At 54.4% G+C, this 17,515-nt stretch overlaps 1 protein-coding gene across 1 annotated transcript in view; it reads right to left on the reverse strand.

Moving 5' to 3' along the window:
- Positions 1-2,316: 2,316 nt before the first annotated feature.
- The window catches only part of SMAD7 (SMAD family member 7), a 29,478-nt gene continuing 14,279 nt past the window's right edge, over positions 2,317-17,515 (reverse strand). The window contains exon 4 of the mRNA XM_046024679.1: positions 2,317-4,391. Coding sequence (XP_045880635.1) covers positions 3,853-4,391 — 539 coding nt within the window. The 3' untranslated portion in view covers positions 2,317-3,852. The remainder of the gene's footprint in view (positions 4,392-17,515) is intronic.

A 17,515-nucleotide genomic window follows, 5' to 3' on the forward strand; every position in this document is an offset into this window, starting at 1 on the left:
GACAAAGGAGAAGAATCCGGCGGCAGGAAAGCTTTCTTCCAATGGGGGGGCACCTTCACTGCCCTCCATTAATCCAAATCCCAGCTGTTCTGGAAGCCCGGCCTCCTCTGGGAGGCCCAGGTGGTGCAGGGTACTGGCCTCACTCCCTGTTGGGTGGGCGTGTTGTCCTCCAGCGTCCCCCAAGGGAAGGTGCCCCCCACAGCAGTCCTGGTACTCCTGGCACGCGGAAGGTGTTCAGGGGAGGAGTGGGTGGGGGGGATGACCACGGTGGCCAGCAAACCCCCATTGCAGCCAGCCATGCCTCCAGGGGCCACGTACCCCCACCCCAACTCCAGCCTCCCAGGGCTGCAAGTCGAGTCTGGGTAACACAAGAAGGCAGCTTTCCGCCTCGGGCACCAGAGGCCCTGCTGCTCAGGCAGGCGGTACCGTGGTGGTCCACCTTCTTCTGATCTTGAGTTTCAGGGCTGCCACCACCAGGGTTCCATAAATCGACGTCTCCACAGGGACCAAGGACGAAGACCTCTCAACCCTGGAGTGAAATCCGGAGCTCTCCAAGTGCCATCTCCCTAAGTGACCTTTGGCAAGTCTTTTAACTTCTCAACACCCACATTTTTGCAGAGGGGTCCTAGGGGGGATTAAGTAATTCCCTTAAATGCTTAGCTTAGCATCATGCCTGGCACCTGGTTACGCATCCAGTAAGTGGCAATTATTATTATTATTAAAGTGCTTCCTGCAGGCCGATGCAAGTCAGAGTAAACGAAAATGGCTTTGCCGGCTCCCTGAAGTAACACCTCCCACCCCCACCCCTCCTCCACCACCACCACCCCAGAGTTAATTAAAACCCTCCTTGGGTGTTTTCCAGACAATGGGATTTTACACTTATTCTGGGTTGCAGAACAGAATGGAGGCGGTTTCACTTCAACCAATAAAAAGCAAAAAGCTGCTTTGAGAGGTAGTAAGCTCCCCATCATCTCACGTGTAACAAGCCAGCCCGGACCATTTGGCAGACATGCTCGAGCATAAATGAGAATGCATTAGTGGTTCTCACTACACAACTGCACGGCGATTCTACTGAATGACAGCCGTGCCTGTAGGCCGTAGGGCTGTGTGTCGTTATTTGGCAAAATAAAATATTGATAATCCTACTTTGGTCCTCCAAAAAGGCTTTTTGAAACTGTACCAGTTTGCAGTCTCCAAATGTTTTTTTTTTTTTTTTTTTTTAAAGATTTTCTTTGAGAGAGACCAAGAGCATGAGCAGTGGGAGAACAGAGGGAGCCTCCAGCAGACTCCCTGATGAGCAGGGCCCGACGCAGGGCTCCAGCCCAAGACCCTGAGATCATGACCTGAGCCAAAGACAGATGCTTAGCCAACCGAACCACCCAGGCACCCATGATACCCCAAATCTTAACCCCTACTCCAAAGAGACCTCCCCATCCCTCGATCTTAGGTTCAAGATCTAGACACCTACACAACCCTGTCTGGTGCCGTTTGGACCCACTGCTTGTGCCAGAGGCCTTGAACCCAAAACCTGGCTTAGATCCAACAGCAGAAACCCCAGGGACAGGGGCAGGGGCAGGCCCAGGCCCAGGGAGGTGATTCAGCAGCAAGTGCCACTGGAACTGTGGCGAGCCAGCAGATAGGGAACAGTCACAGGAAGAGCTCTGGCGGACAGGGGAGAGATCGCAGAAGAGGACCTGGACCGGGTTCCCTGCAGCCAACACCATGAGCGCCGGGTACAGAGCTTGGGAGACCTAGGAGGTGCCATGATCCCTCTGCCCACCATCAACACTCAACCTCCACCAACCTTCCCTCTAGGTCCTTAGCCCTCAGGGAAGCAGTCTTGAAATCCAGGGTGACAGTGACCTTCCTCTGGGAAAGGTGCAGTGGTGCTTAGGGTTTGACGTCAACTAAGGAGTAACAACCAGAATCCGGAGGGATCCAGGTTCCTCCCCATCCCATCCCCCAGTGCAACCTCCTCCCCAATCAGCGAGATGAAATTCCCTCTCAATCGTTTTGAGCTGAAAAACCACCACCCCACTTTGTAACTCAGGGATTCCTGAAGTTGACAAATTCAGGACACCAGGCCAGTGACGGCCTAGAGTCACTGGGTACTAACAAAAAGAGGGGTCTTCGCAGCTACAGGAATAGATGGTGGCCAACCAGGTTGTCCTGAACGTCCCTTGTGGCCCACCTCCCCTTCCTCCCCAACCAAGCACTGGGCCAGGACAATCCCACTATCCTGGATTCCGATGGACGTCCCCCTCCTACTCCCCTCCCGCCGGAAGAAAAAGGAGCTGGAGGACATGGAATCAAGTGTACGTTTTAAAAATTATTTAATGGAACATAAACTCCTTTAGAAAAACATTCAGCCAGGTGATAACACCCATAGAAAAAAACACCGATCTCGTGTTTATCTTTTTTTAATTTGGCATTTGTTATTTGCATTTATATTAAAGCAAAGTGCATCTTTTCTTTATTTTTCTTGTTTATACACATTGCACAATACATAAATAATGATGCTTATAAAACGTCTTTATATTTACAAGTAATAATATATTTATATATAACATAAAATACATTTTTTCTTTAATAAATCTCAGGGTTTGTTTGTTTTTTTTTTCAAGGAGTCCTTTCTCTCTCAAAGCACTACAATGCTAAATTTCCAATGAGAATGCTTCTCTTGTTCATTTAAACCTTTGTAGTTAGAAAAATAGCTTATGTTAAAGTCTAAACATGCTCATTGAGCTAAGAGCAGTGTCCACGTGTCATACGAGTGTATGCGTTGTAGAAGAAATGAAAGAAGAGTTAGGTGTCAGCCCAGGGCGGTACCTTGGGTTATGATGGACCGAATCCTTCTTGGTGGGAAGGGGGGCTGCCGAGAAGTCTCCCTCCCAGGGCTGCTCCCCTCGCTGGTCTAACAGCAGAGCTCAACACAGATGCGGCAGAGGGGAGGAAAGTGCTGAGCTGGTTTTCTGAGGTGGGGCTGGTGGGGATGGGGCGGGGCGGGGGACACGACCTGATGTGACCAGGGCAAGGGAGAGGCTGAGGGGCTTGGGAGGGGCCCTGGGAGGGCAATACTGCACAGGGAGCCCTCGGGAAGCCCATCTCAGAGATATCCAGGAACAGATGACCAAAAAAGACACAAGGGCAGCAGGGTGGCTGGAGGGGGAAGACGACAAGCACAGAACAACTGGTTCTGGTTCAGCCTCTTTGCAGGGTTGCTTCTAAGAAGCCTGCAGACAGGCCCGTGTCCTAGAAGGGGAGAAGCAGGGTGGGGGGTGGGGGGAGGCTTTTCCAGGGATGGGGGACAGAGCCTGGCTCCTGGCAGCTGTTGGAAGCCCAGCTGCCAGCTTGCCCAGGCACTGCCGCTGCCCCACTGAGCATGTCCACAGGGCAGGAGAGACAGAGCTGGGAGCACAGACCTCCCCGCAGGGACACCTGCACGAACCACAGACGCACACGCACTCACCCTCCCGCCCGCCCTGACGAGGGAAATCAGGGACCCCCAAGCAAGGGCCTGCTCCCCATTCTTACACTACGTCTGGTGGTACGGATTCTCGCCTCCCTTCTCCTCCTCCTGGGCTGTCCTGCTGGCCACACCCCACCACCCTTGTCCCTCCCCGCAAAAAGCCCTGACCGTTTTTTTTTCATAAGCTATTTCTCAAAGTTAACAAAACAAACAGAACACAGACAAGAACGACAAGAAGCGGGGCGGGGGGTGGGGACGACGAGGACGACACGCGACGGACCAGAGAGTCTGCATGAAAAGCAAGCACTCGGGAGGAAAGTATTAGCAGCAACGTCGTTTGGCCTGGGCCCGCGCGGTGCCCGCTCCGTCCCCAGCCCGCGCGGCTACCGGCTGTTGAAGATGACCTCCAGCCAGCACGGGCAGCTGCTGATGAACTGGCGGGTGTAGCACTGGCCCCAGCCCTTCACGAAGCTGATCTGCACGGTGAAGCCAGTCCACGGCTGCTGCATGAACTCGTGGTCGTTGGGCCGCCGCAGGCTGTACGCCTTCTCGTAGTCGAAAGCCTTGATGGAGAAACCGGGGAACACCTTGTGCACCAGCAGCGTCCTGGAGTCCGGGTTGTCCAGTGTGGCCGACTTGATGAAGATGGGGTAACTGCTGCGGTTGTACACCCACACGCCGTCCACCTCCCGCGTGAGCTGGATGCCGCAGCCGATCTTGCTCCGCACCTTCTGCACCAGCTGACTCTTGTTGTCCGAATGAAGCTGTCCAAGGCAAAAGCCATTCCCCTGAGGTAGATCATAGAAGATATCCAGGGAGGGCTCCTGGACACAGTAGAGCCTCCCCACTCTCGTCTTCTCCTCCCAGTATGCCACCACGCACCAGTGTGACCGATCCCCAGGCTCCAGAAGAAGTTGGGAATCTGCAAAACAAGATGGCGGACATGGTTGGTGGTGATGGGGGCTGACGACGGTTCCCTCTTCCTCCACAACAGCCCGAGACCACCTGAGCTCTCGTCAGGCATGGTGGTGGTGCTGGGTATGCGGCCAGTCTGCAGTCCTCATACCGGGGCCCAGGGATGAAAGAACCTGGCTTTCATCACGGGGCTCCCCGGGGCACCTTGTCCCTCTCTCTATACCCTACCCCACCCCCCACAATCAGGTCAGGGACCCAGGACACCAGCGTGTTTGCCTGTGGGGCCAAAGGAAGCCCTTTCCCTGCAGAGCTCAGGGAGCTTCCTCAGGGGAGGAAGGGAACCCTTAGGAGCTCCACCAGTCCCAGTTTGGGGACAGGAAAAGGCCTTCCAGATGGCCTAGAGTTACAGCCCTTTAAATTCAATGGGACCTGAAAAGCTTACGGCTCTAAGAGCCCCTGGTCCTCCTCAGGAGAAAACCAGGACCCAGAAGGCCTCACAGATGACACAGCCAGACCCAGAACCCAATCTCCAGACTCCAGGGTCCCCCACTAGGCGGTGTCTGTGTTTGTCACCAACTTCTCAGATCAGCACCTCGGTCATAAAGGAGCGCCGTCTGATAAAATGAAAGTGCAGGTGGTTTGGGGCATAAACATCTATCTTCCTCACAGAGAGAACTGCGCTCTCAGTGCGTCTGTCAGCAGCAGCTCTGTGCACAAAGGGCGAATTCAGTCAAAATGCCAAATCACAACACACGGATTGGTGTTAACCCAGACTACCTTGACGAAGCTTCCTCCAGCCCAGACAGAAGATTATGTGTCTGGGATGGGCTGACCTTCCCTCCAGTGCCCTTCCTCTGCCTGCTGTACCCCCTCTCCCCCCTCCCTCCTCAGAAGCATGGAGACACCTTGCCCTGCCCCCCACCAGGTGCCCCCTCCCCAGCTTCCCTAGACTTGGTTCTTTCCCACAGGCAGCCAGGAGACCAGGGTGATTCTGGTAAGGTGACTTTCCTAAACAGACACCCAGAGCTCTTTAAGGGGGGTGGGGGGATCCTATGGAGGGAAAGGGAGGCCCCAGCGGCTGGCATTCCAACTCCTCCTTAAGCTGGAGCCAACGGGGCAGGCCTCAGACTGGGAACCATAAATCTCCCCAGCCAGGCCAGGCTGCAGGAACGCAGGAAAGCTGTGGTCTGCGGCAGCAGGGCGGAGACCGGAAGTCTTGTATTTGTTAACAAAAATGGGGAAAGGCAGAGGCCTCCTGCCTTCCCCTGCAGCCCCGCTTCTCACTCACTGGGGGTTCAGGGCCTGAAGGCGGGGGCTGGCTGTGGGATGGCCAATGCCGACAGAGCACGGCAGCTGGGGGTGGACGAGGGCTCAGGGACCTGTGTCCTGCTGCCCCAGCAGGCTGGGTAAAACCCAGGGCAGCTCTGCAACAGGCATGTTAGGACCTGGGAACCAGTCAGCTCCATTAACTTTTTTTTTTTTTTTTAAAGCAGTAGCCAGTCTCACATGGAGATGTTCTGTGAGTAAGTCTGTACAACGTGCACTGTGACCCACGGAGGCAGCCACACACAGCCTCGCCCTGAGTGGCCACTGTCTCCTACAGACACCTTCCCCCGCCCAAACTGGCCTTCCCGAACGCCTACCCAGCCAGCCAGACAAAATGGGGAAGCTGAGGGCTCCCTGCTCTCTCTCAGTACCCCCCTCCAAAAATCAACCCCAGAAAACTGGCCTGTCACCCCCAACCCGTGATTCTCTGAAGCCTCAGTGGGAGAGAGGCTGTAAGTCCGTGAGTGCGAGCGAGCATGTGAGCGTTTGCGTGCGTACACTCTGGAACATATGGAAAAACAAGAGAGGGACAAGGGCTCCAAGCAGAGGTGACTCATCAGGCATTAACTTGTTTCTGCAGAGTATCCATCAACTGCTAATAAACTCCCGAGTGCTGGCAATCTTTGAACTTTTTTGTCGAGGGAGCTGGGCTCGGGGGCCTGTACCAAAGACCCGTGAGATCTGTGTAAGAGTTCTCTTGGCCTGCAAGTTTGCTGGGGAGGAAGGCACGACCGCCCTAGCTGTGTTAGGGAGGAGGGTGTTTTGAAATGTAAGAAACTCTCGCTTACGCTTATTATCCCCACTCGGGGCAACAAACCTGGTCTGGAAAGAAGATGGGGAGATGGGCGGGGGTGGGGGGGAGTCGCTGGGAGGCTGGTTTGGGAGACCCTGGGTGGAGCCTCAAGATACTTTGTTTTATGGAGCTCGGGCCTCCTGAAACCTGGCACCAGCTAAGTGGGAAGAGGAGGAGGGGTAGGAAGTGCAGGGTAGGGTTGGGTGGGGTGGGGGCCTGGATCAAGTTGCCTATGCCAGGCCCACCAGAAAGGGGTGGGGGGCCCCCACCGGCTGCCCAGCAGCCTCTGGGGGTAGGGGAAGCTGGGGGGGGGGGTGGGCGGGCCTGAGGTTGGACTGGCCCGGAGCCCTGGGGGGAGGGGGAAGGAGAGGGAGAGGGAGAGGGGGGAAGAGTTCTGGCACATTTCTCTCTCATGTGTGTAGCCCGCCAGTCCACCCAGCAATTTGCCACCATACATCCCTGGAAAAAAGCCTGTTTTCTGTTGAGGTTAATGGCCAAGCCCAGATCACCAGCAGCGATAGGTGTCCCTGTGCATGAACAAAACCCTGGGAAGCCCACTAGGTGCCCTAAGCCGCCCTAGGACCCTCGACGGCTCCTTCCCAGCTCCCCCTCCAAGCTTGCCCCACGGCCACCCCCAGCCTCCCAGCGGCCAGCTACCTCCTCTTCTCACTGCACCTGGGCTCTCTCCGAACACAGAAACATGCCTTCCAGCAAGACCATCCCACGAGCGAAGGCTGTCACACTTCTGGGCCTGGGACAGCATCCTCCATTGCTAACTCAGAGATGTGCCCCAAATCCCCCACCATTTGGGCTCATTTCTGGGAAACACTCAGCATCATCTTCAGAGAAGCACAGTTCCCTGAACTGGGCCACAGCCCACAACCATCTCCTCACAAAGGTCAAAAGGTTTAGCTCCTAGAGGGGCTCCCCGGGGCCTCAGGGGGAGAAGCGGGGAGGCTCTCACAGAAGAGCGTCCCTCATTCCAAGAACTAAGGAAGAACCTCAGAAGCCTGCCTTTGACTTTTCCTCATGTATGCTGATACTCATCCTCCAAAGGCAAGACTCGCAGGCCCTTGTTAACGTCCCTCAGCTTTACAACCTTTTCCGGTATTTTCAGCAACTTCTCTGCCTCCTCCTGAAAACTATACAGGGGCTTGTTTTAAAACTGTATTTGTGCATTTTAAAGCATCCAAAAGAAAAGCTGTGTTGTAAAAAGCCAACTAATCAGATGCCTGCTCACAATTTTTTCTTTTTATTACAGTTTAGGGAATTTCTGGAGCAACCCCAGAAAAATGCTGAATCCGCCTAAAATTCCTTTAAGGTTGTTTTCCCCCTCCCCTTCCTCATTTCCCTTAAAGCATTAAAACCTACCCTTTAAAAGGAAGGGGGGGGCTGTTGAGAAAGGAAAGGATTTTGCTTGTGTTTGCACTTGCATTAGGGAAGACCACTTAACAAGAAGCTCCCTGCCTCTTTACAAAGAGTTAATTACCCTGGTCATGAATGAACAGTCCTGACCCTTCTAGAAGACCAGAGACTCATGAATGACTCGCACGCCCGGGGTTCTCAAAGGCAGTAGGTGACCAGACCCTAGAATTTTCCATTTTTGTCTGAAGGTGTGAGGACATGAGGAGAAATGGAGGGGGAGAGGACAGACCAAGCTCAGTGCCTCAATGGTACCATTTCTGGTCTCTTGCTTATGAAGTTGACCATGAGGGCCAGAGAGGCAGGACTGTTCCAAAACACCCCGTGGTGCTCTGAGGACAGGGCACAGACAGGAGGCCACTGGTGCCAGGCTACACCATACAGAGGAGTGCTGATGGGAAGAGAGGGGTCCCTGAGATTCCGGCCTTTTCAGACAGGAACACAGTGGGGTACCAGGCCAGTACAGACTGAGCCACAGCAGTGGGGCCCACTGTGTTACCTGTGCCCAACTGCTGGGGCACAGGGGACTGGAGTAAAAGGTGGGCAAGGAGGGATCTCACCCACTCTCCTCTCTGCAAGGCTCTTGTAAAGAGGGATGTCTCGAGGTGCCTGGATGGCTCAGTTGGTGAAGTATCTGCCTTGGGCTCAGCTCATGAGATCCCAGGATTCTGGGATCAAGTCCCACATCAGGCTCAGCTGGTAGTCTGTCTCTCCCTCTCCCCCTTGTGCTCTCTCAAATAAAATCTTAAAACAGTGGGTCAAGGCCTGTGTGCCCCCTCCCCAGCGGCCCAGCAGAGGGAGACTGGGCAGAAACAGCTGCTTTCACGCAGATGGCTAAGGGCAAGCAAAGGGCACACGGGGAGACACACAAGTTAAACCCAGCAACCCTGGAACGCAAACACGGCCACACCTCGCCTGCCACAGGTCCAGGGTCCTCCCTCCTCGGGACTCAGGCGCCACCAAAGGTTGCCTCATCCCGTCCTCCCCCCACCTCAGACATCTCAAAGGTTAACAGCACCCGTCAGCCCTGTTCCCCACCCTGGTCAGGAAACTGGCTGTCCCAAGAGCAACCAGCCCACTTCGGGGACAAGGACTGAGATAAGAGGGGCCATCCGTCCCATCTACTCTCAACCCAAACACTCGCAATGAACAAGGAACCCTGCTGGGTCTACTGCTTGGACAAAGCCCCAAAAACTGAAACCTAAAGCAGCCGTGTAGAAAACCCATTGGGTCTGAGCTCCACTCAGGTTCTGGAGGGAGCTCCCATCGCCATGTTTACGACCTCGTCCAGAACACCAAAGATTCTGCCAGGGCTCCTTCTGATTCCTACAGACAACCCTGGGGTTTGGAACGTGTTACCCATAGGGGTTGAAACAAACTCCAAACACTTTCCAGTTAACCCAGAAAACGCTCAGACTCAGCCCATCACCACGAACCCCAAGTTCCTCCACCAAAGAGATCAGGAAATGGATTCTGGTTGGTAGAAGGCAGGACTGAGAAGGCTGGGCTGTTTCCAGCCTCTGCAACAGGATCTCTTCATTGAGGTGGATTGGGGGAGAGGTGGGGGTGGGCACAGGAGGACCACAGGGTCTGCTTCAAAGGCTGGAGAACTTGCTCTGGGGCCCCTGGGGTCCAACCAGCCAGGCTTCCCAAAACCTGGCCCCAAGGGAATTCGGATTGTGCGATACCCCCACACCCAGCTAGAGTCCCACACCTCTTCAGACCCCTCTCCCACAGCACCTTGGCAGTGACTTAAGCTCCCAGAGCTCCCAGGGCCAGCCTCACAGGGCTGTTGTGACAATCTGATACAAAGTGGCCAGGGGCCATGACCTGGCTTGTGCCTACACATGCTGCTGGTCTCATCTCTCAGACATCTTGCCTTGGGTTCTCCAACTTCTTGAAAACGCTACCCAATGCTACCCACCCCTTCTCCCCCCAGGGAAAAGAACAGTCTGGGTCATGCCCATTACTATTTCGGGGCCCAGGTGGAAGGGATCACATGACAACGGTAAGAGATTACATCCTATTAGTGTCTTTATGTTGTGGAAGGGGGAAAGAGGCACCGATGACTTGCCCAACAGAGCCGGAACTCCGGGCCACAACAGTGGCCAACGTGAGCCGCGGTGGGCAGCTACCTCTGACCTCTGAGGTTACTGGCCCTCTCCAAATACTAGAGGAAGAAAATTTAAGTGTCCTTCAGAACGCGCTTTGGAAACATGATGCCTACTTCACATTTTCCTTCACTACTTCCCTTTCAATGAAGACCCCGAGCGTGGGGTCCAGCTCCCTTACACCAAGCGGAGGAAGGAACCAGGTTTCTTTGCCAGCAAGCCACTCTACGATCTTGGTCAAGTGGCTTGCCCTCGCAGAGGCTCAGTCTGACCCAACCTTAACTAATGTGAAGGAGGCGAGGACACAACAGGCCACCCCCCTCCTCCAGTCTCTGGCTACACTCTGTGATTCACAGAAGTGCCCTATCAGTATGAACACAGGTTCCATTTATTTTTACTACCTTCCGGAGAATAAGAAAATCACGCTGGGGAGCCTGGCACATTTTTGCATTTAATTTGCAACAGTAAGACAAAACAAAATCAAAAGGGAAAAGAGATTTGAGCCAGATTTTGCTGTGTCCCTCTATAAACCGGTTTCTCTTTAAACGTGGGGAGGTACGAGCTGTGTGCGCGCTTTCCTCGCTCACCGCTCTCAGGAAGAGGACCCCCGGGGGGGGGGGTCTCTGCCCATATCACCACTATTCCTCCCAATGTCCACCCAGGCCTGGCCCCCTCAAGTTTCTTGCCCATCACCTCTCTCCTCCTGCGAGCTCTTGAGCTCACCGATTCGGCAGATCCTGCTTATTATCTAGGAGCCTGATACCTGACTGTGCCTTACAATCAGTTACTAAAGCTAAAATGGATTCCTCTACCTCCCCCCTCCCCCAACGGGCCTCACACCCGTGTTCCCCAAGGCCCCTGAATGTCCAAGGCCAGCCCCCAGCCCAGGGGACCCTCCTAAGAGCAGTATTTGGCCAGCAGAGACTATAACTGAGGGCAGTGCCGGGCAGGGGAGGGAAGCCACACAAATCAAAAGCTCCCATCTGTCTCGCCAGCCGGGCTGACACGGCTTCCTGTGGCCCAGCCTTCAGCCATGCAAATTATAGCTGCCTGCCTTCTGAGGAGGCCCGCTCTGCCCAGCTCCGACAGGACTCAGAGGAAGGGTGGGGACTCCTAGCCCGGCCAACTCCATTCATAATATTTACAGTAAATGGGCCTCTGGCTATTGAGTGTGTACCCAGCCTCATCATTTCAAGTTCGAATCTCAAAACTCTTCCCCTCCATGGCGCACCCTGAAGTTCCCACCGTGACCCACCCTCCCCCTAGAAAGGGCGTTCCGCACCTGCGTACACACAGCCCCCCAGACCTGCACGGCACATATCCGCCATGGTACCAGGTAGGACCCTGGCCACACTCCCAGAAGATACAACAAGTGGGACCATCACCCAACAGGAAAATGTCCAAATCATTATCTCCAGGCTTACCCCCCAGCCCCCCTCCTAGGGAGAGACCAGTGAGTCCCCCCCATATTCCACATGTGGATTCCCAAGCGGGAAGGCATACATGAATCCAACCAAAGAATCCACTCTTAAACGGGGAGAAAGTCCCTCATCTTCTCTGCACTGACCCCGTCTAAGTATGTGGGCTACATGTTCGAACTCCGTAAACATCTTCATAAAAATGGATACATACGTCAACTGTTTTGAAGGACACGACCCCTAAAGGTACAGAACACTTCCCGCCTGGTTCTGCGGGTCTTGGGGCTCTGCAGGGAGCTGCTTTTGCTGTGGGGCCCTTTAACAAAGCCCCATGCACAACGGCTTTCGGTACCCCGAAAAGCAGCACAGTATTACAGGACCCAGACACGGGCCCTGCCCCTCCCCCACTAAGCTCCTGCTGGACTCCGGCTTTTCTAGAGGGTAGGAAAACCGTCCAAGACGTGGAAAAACACAGAGAGAAACAAAAGTCCTTTTCATCCCTCCCCTCCCCCAGCTCCCCTTGTTCCACAACAATTATGAAAACTGTTGGATGGGATGGCATTTTGAACATTTACTGCATTCCGGCCAATAAATTCCAATGCAGGATCTGATGGAAAAGCCTCCCTCTCCGGCCAGCTCCTGGCTCCCCGCCCCCATGCTCGCTCCCGAGCCATCATTCCTCCTCTTTCTTTACAACCCAACACCGGGGCCTGGCCGGGGCCTGGTCAGGCCCGGCCCGCACTGTACTCACAGGGAAAAACAACAGTACGACAGACTGGAGACAGTGTGCAGACTGGAAAAGTTAATCATTACTTCTGTCTACCTCTGTAATCTAATCTCTCTGGCTTTGACACACTCGCTGTTCAGCCACCCCAGCCCTTTCACCCCCAAAGCACCCAGGGCCTCCCGGGCGTGGGGGTGCCCGCCCTGTGAATGTGGAATGAAGCCTCCCCCACCCTTGACTGCCATAGGAAGGCCCCTCAGAACCCACCAGAAATCGCCCGCTGCTCAGTGCTGTGTGCCCCACGTCTCATAGGACTCTGGGCCTCCCATACATTTGGGTTCCAATCTGGCTTGTATTATTTGTAGAGAACCAGGCCGCCCGTCCCCCACAGCCCCGGGACGGACTCGGCAACCCCACCCCCTGTGCTGGGGCGCCCCTTCAAAGCCATCTAGTCACATCAGGGAGCAAGAGGGCTGATCTGAGTCCCCTGCCCCACGCCATCGGTCCACAACAGACACACGGGCCAAGGTGGCGCTGCCCTACGATGCTGCCCCAAAAACCAAACCCAGAGTTACCCCATGACCCAGAAATCCCACTTCTGGACGTGTATCCAGAAGAGTCCTAACGAGATTAATGGCACACATGTTCACAGCAGCAGTCTGCACAACAGCCAGAAAGTGGAAGCAACACAAGCGTGTCCACTGAAGGATGAATGAATGAAGATGCGGAGACGCCTACACGAGGAAAGGACTGACATTGTGGCGCGGGCTAGGACACGGATGCACCTTGGGGAGGTTCTGAGGCGTGACATCAGCCAGCCACAGAACGTCACGTGTGGGATGACTGCACTCCTATGTGGTACCGAGCACGGTCAAATGCACAGACATGGAAGGAGAACGGGGCTGCCCAGGGCCCGGGGTGGGAGGCCGACTGGGTGGGGGGGGGGTTAGGGTTTTGAGGGTCAGTTTCAGTTTGGGAAAGAGAAGTGGTCCCGGAGAATGACAGTGGAACAGTCTGCCCAGCGACGGACTTGTGCCGCGCTGAGCTATGCACTTCAAAGCAGTCATGATGGGAAATGTGCGGTGTTATTTTGCCCAAAAAGAAGTTGGAAGGGGGGGGACCGGGGTGGCTCAGTGGTTAAGCACCTGCCTTCAGCTCAGGTCATGATCCCAGGGTCCTGGGACTGAGCTCCTACCCCTCATCAGGCTCTCTGCTTCTCCCTCTCACGCTCCCCTTGCTTGTGTTCCCTCTCTTTTAACAACAACAACAACAACAAAGAGTTGGAAGGAACTGAAAGGAGAGGGGACGAAAGGAGAGGGGAGGGGAGAAAGAAAGAGAGACAAAACAGAAGAGAAGGCCCCACCTCTTCTAATACTTTCCGGTGCTCCCCATTAACCTGGAGGCCTTAAGTACAGGTGATTCACTGGTGGGCTTCCGCCCATCACAAGCATAAAGGCCCCCTGAAAATGCATGCAAATTTTGGTATGCGTATGCATTTTTATGGGGAAGGATTCCTCAACTTTCACTCATTCTTGGGAGAATTTGCAAGCCAAGAAATGTCAAGAACTATAATGTTTTTATTGAGCATGCAAGAGGCCATTATCTACCCACCACCTCAGCAACAGGGGGTCTCGTTACCTCCCCTCAAAATCCAAGAACCAAAGCCCACACAGATCACAGGATGCTTTGCAAGTTCTGCAAGGGGACTTGGGAGACACCAGTCCAACCTCTTGTTTTGCAGATGAGAAAAACTAGAGGCCCTGGAGCGCCCCCCCCCCCCAACAAGCAAAAAGCTCCACCTTCAGCCAGCCCCTAGGGACAGACACCTGGGGAGGCTGGGGCCCTTCCCTTCCATTGTCATTCTCCAGGACCCCTCCCAGACTCTTGCATGCCCCCCACCCCAGGAAACATCCCCCAGCAGGGGTCTTCACTGTGACCCCACTGGGACGGAGATGGGGTCCATCTATTTTTAAGAGCTGTGCTGTGCACCCAAGCTCGCAGAAGACTCAAATAGCTCTTTTCGCTCTGTGTTACTGATTAATGAGGGGGAGGGGCCGTGCTGGCTAAGAGGCTGCCCTGGGGCTGGCAAGGTCCCCCAGCACCTTCTCAGAGACCCTTCCTACTTCATTAGGGGCCTGTGGAAGCTGGGGCGGGGGGTGGGGGTGAACGGGGCAGGGTGACAGGAGCAGCCTGTGACCTGAGTGGCAGATGCAGAAAGGTGCGTCCAGAGAGCACAGTCATTGCCCGGCGTCATAATTGTTTCTGTTCCTGTTGAGCGGCCATCCCAAGTTCAAAGTAAAAAGGCAATTCTGAAATGAACAAACCCGAGAGCCACTAACAGTCCGTGGCCAGAGAACTGGGCTGTCTGCTGACAGGAACTCCCAGCCTGACAAGATGAAACCCGAGTGGAGATCAGTTCTTTCCTTTTCTGCCCTGGATCAAACCCCACACCAAACCAGCTCTCGGACTGTTGTGGCCAGTGGGGTTCCACGGCAGAGCCAGAAGATCAATGGAGCAAGTGACCTCCACCAACAGAGCCTTCCGGCGGGCAGGAGCAGAAAAAGCGTGGAAAGGAACATGCTCTGGTCACTGCCTATTAGACCGCTCACACAACACCACCGCGGTGGGCCAGGACATCCCCCCGCCCCCCCGCATGCTGCTGGCATCTCAAAAACGGCCTTGACTGGCAGATTTAAAATTAAAAAGCACGAGATGCACCCCCAAATGGGTGTATTCAGAACCAGAGTTCTAAAAGGAAAGTCAAGCTCTAGGGCTTTCAGATTGCCCCTGCTCTGTGGCTGTCCAGACATTAATACTATCTTCCGAGACATCAGTGTCTCTGTGGACCTTCTCCCTCACCCCCCCCACCCTGACCCGCCCCACCCGCGGGGGCTGTGGTCCCACCACCCAGCCAGGGCGTGGCTGGTCACCTCCCCTACACCGCACACCCAAGTACTATCAGAGTCTGGATTATAACTGTACCTCCTAATGCCACTGCTGTTATCTTAGCCAATCAAGGGGAGGATGGGGGAGGGGGCTGGAGCAGGAGGAGACAGACCTCTGTTTATCCACCAGCTTTGTTTTATCTCAACAGACCACACAACCAAAGCAGAGGCAAAACCCATTGAGAGCAAAGCTCTGCCTACCCTGCGTGCTCAGACAATCCCTCCAGGGGCCCATCCCTGCACCTCTACCTTCTTAAACACCTCACCCCACCTCCAAGCCCAAGGGTCCTGGCTCCTTCCAGAAGCTGCCCTCCATCTGTACTCTGGACAGGGCCAAATCCTGTTCCTGAGCCCTCTACCTCACTGACTCAAAACCACCTCCAGGAAAAATTTCTACCAGGGGCCCCCAAACGGCATCCTCCACACCTCATAGGGCCTAGCACATAGTAGGTGCTCAATAAATCATCACTGAACCAGACACATGCTGGCTTCTCCTGAAGTGGCTGGGTACCTCCCCCCATCCCAGCTTTACAGCCGCCAGAGGGAGGTACAAGTGAACCTAGCTGGGAGGAGAGCATGCCTTCCAGCCAGGGGTCAGCGAGAAGGGCCCAGGTCCCCCTCCCAGAGCCTGGTGGGGGTGGGAAGAGAGAAGCCCCGTCCTCAGCTACTTCCCAGCCCGCTGCGGCCAATCCACAGAGAGGGGTTTTCAAGCCAGGCGCCGGCCGGGCAACCTCTGTGGGCACACCACCTGCCCACAGCATTCTGCCTTGGCGTTCTGCTCTGTTTGGACAAGTTCCGCTCACCGAGTGTTCTCAACAATACTCTTACACACCCCACAGCTCTTGTTGTGTTATGAAAACAAAACAATGCACGCTAAGGAAAAAAAGCTGGGGTGCGGGGGGCGAGTGAGTGGGGAGCGAGAGCATGGCACACACGAATCTCCTTCTGGTCTCCATCCTAAAGGGGGCCCCTTAGCAGCACACGCTGGGGCACTGGCCTGTGTCATCCGAACAATGACATCATGGGGGGGAGGGGGGGCTCAGAAACCCAGAGATGAGTAAATGGAAACTTGTGTTTTTATACCCAAGGACAATACACCACCTACTTCTCCACACCACGTGGGACTGTGGCAAGCCCTCTTGGTGGGGGAAGCTTCTGGGTGACTGGTGGGCCCCGTCACCCCCTTCCCCCGGGGCAGAGCACAGCTGTACCAGGGAAGCTCTGAAGCCCGTTTCCTCTCCACTTCTCAGTAGCACCCGAGTAGTCTCAGAAGGTAAGAATTCCTGGGGGTTGTGGGGATGGACACGGGACTGGGCTCTGTGGCTGGAAAGATCAAGGCAGCCTCCACTCCCCACCTGCCCCATGCCAGGCACCCATATGAGGATAAGATGAGGCTGGGGTGGAGAGCTGCAGGCATGAGCAAATTCCTACCTACTACCCCCGACCAAAAAAATAAGTTTTGTTTTGTTTTTTTCTTTTGCAAGTTAAAACTGAGCTAATGACACTGGGTGGGGCTCCGTGTTGAGGACCTCAAGCAGCCAAACCAAAATTCACTTCCAGCCAAGAGCTGCTTGGCCCCACCATTTGGGGAAGGAAACTGAAAAAGTCATGAAAGATTCTTTAGTGAACCAGGAAATAAGGCTGCAGTTAACATTTCAACTGAAGGTGACCCTTCTGGTCAAATATTTTTTTTAAATAATAAAAATAACATGAAGTTCTCAAACAGCCCCTTTCTTAAAGAAAATGGCCTAAAAGTTCTCGTGGGAGTGGAAGGAAGAAGGGGGGTTGAAAACCCAAAGAAACAACACAACAACAACAAAAAAAATCAGGGCTGGCCTCCTCTTAGCCACTACCTTTAGCGAACAATTTTTTTTTCTAGAGTTCTTCTTATAAAAGGAATGATGCAATTTCCTGTCTTATCCCAATATTTCCTGTTCGCTTACAAGGTGAAAGTTATCACTGTTTTAAACTGTCCTGAACTCCACAAAAAGCTCCTATTTCCATCCAGGGCCCCCATTCCCAGCACAAAATCTCCCCACCTAAGAGTGGAAACACCTTTTTTAGAGTCGGCTTCATTAAAGTCTCTTGATCTCTGTGTGGCAGACAAAATCTCCAGGATCACAGCTTCCCACCCCAGATCCCCAAGGACACCCCACAGGGAGACGTGGAAGGGGGCCGGGGGCAGCCCCAGCGTGTTTGGGTACAGCCGTCGCTAACAAAGTCAATGTTGCTTTCTTGGTATGTTAGCCACTAAATTGAGAACTGGACCTCAGCTGTTAATAATATCTTCCCGCTGAAAATAGCCCCGAGAGGAAGCCTCTCTGTGACAGTAGGCACCCGGCCAGACTCTGGGCTAGCCATTCAATCCCGCGCGAGGAAGATGGTAGGACCA

Source organism: Meles meles, chromosome 12 (assembly GCF_922984935.1).
Source record: "Meles meles chromosome 12, mMelMel3.1 paternal haplotype, whole genome shotgun sequence".
Lineage (NCBI taxonomy): Eukaryota > Metazoa > Chordata > Mammalia > Carnivora > Mustelidae > Meles > Meles meles.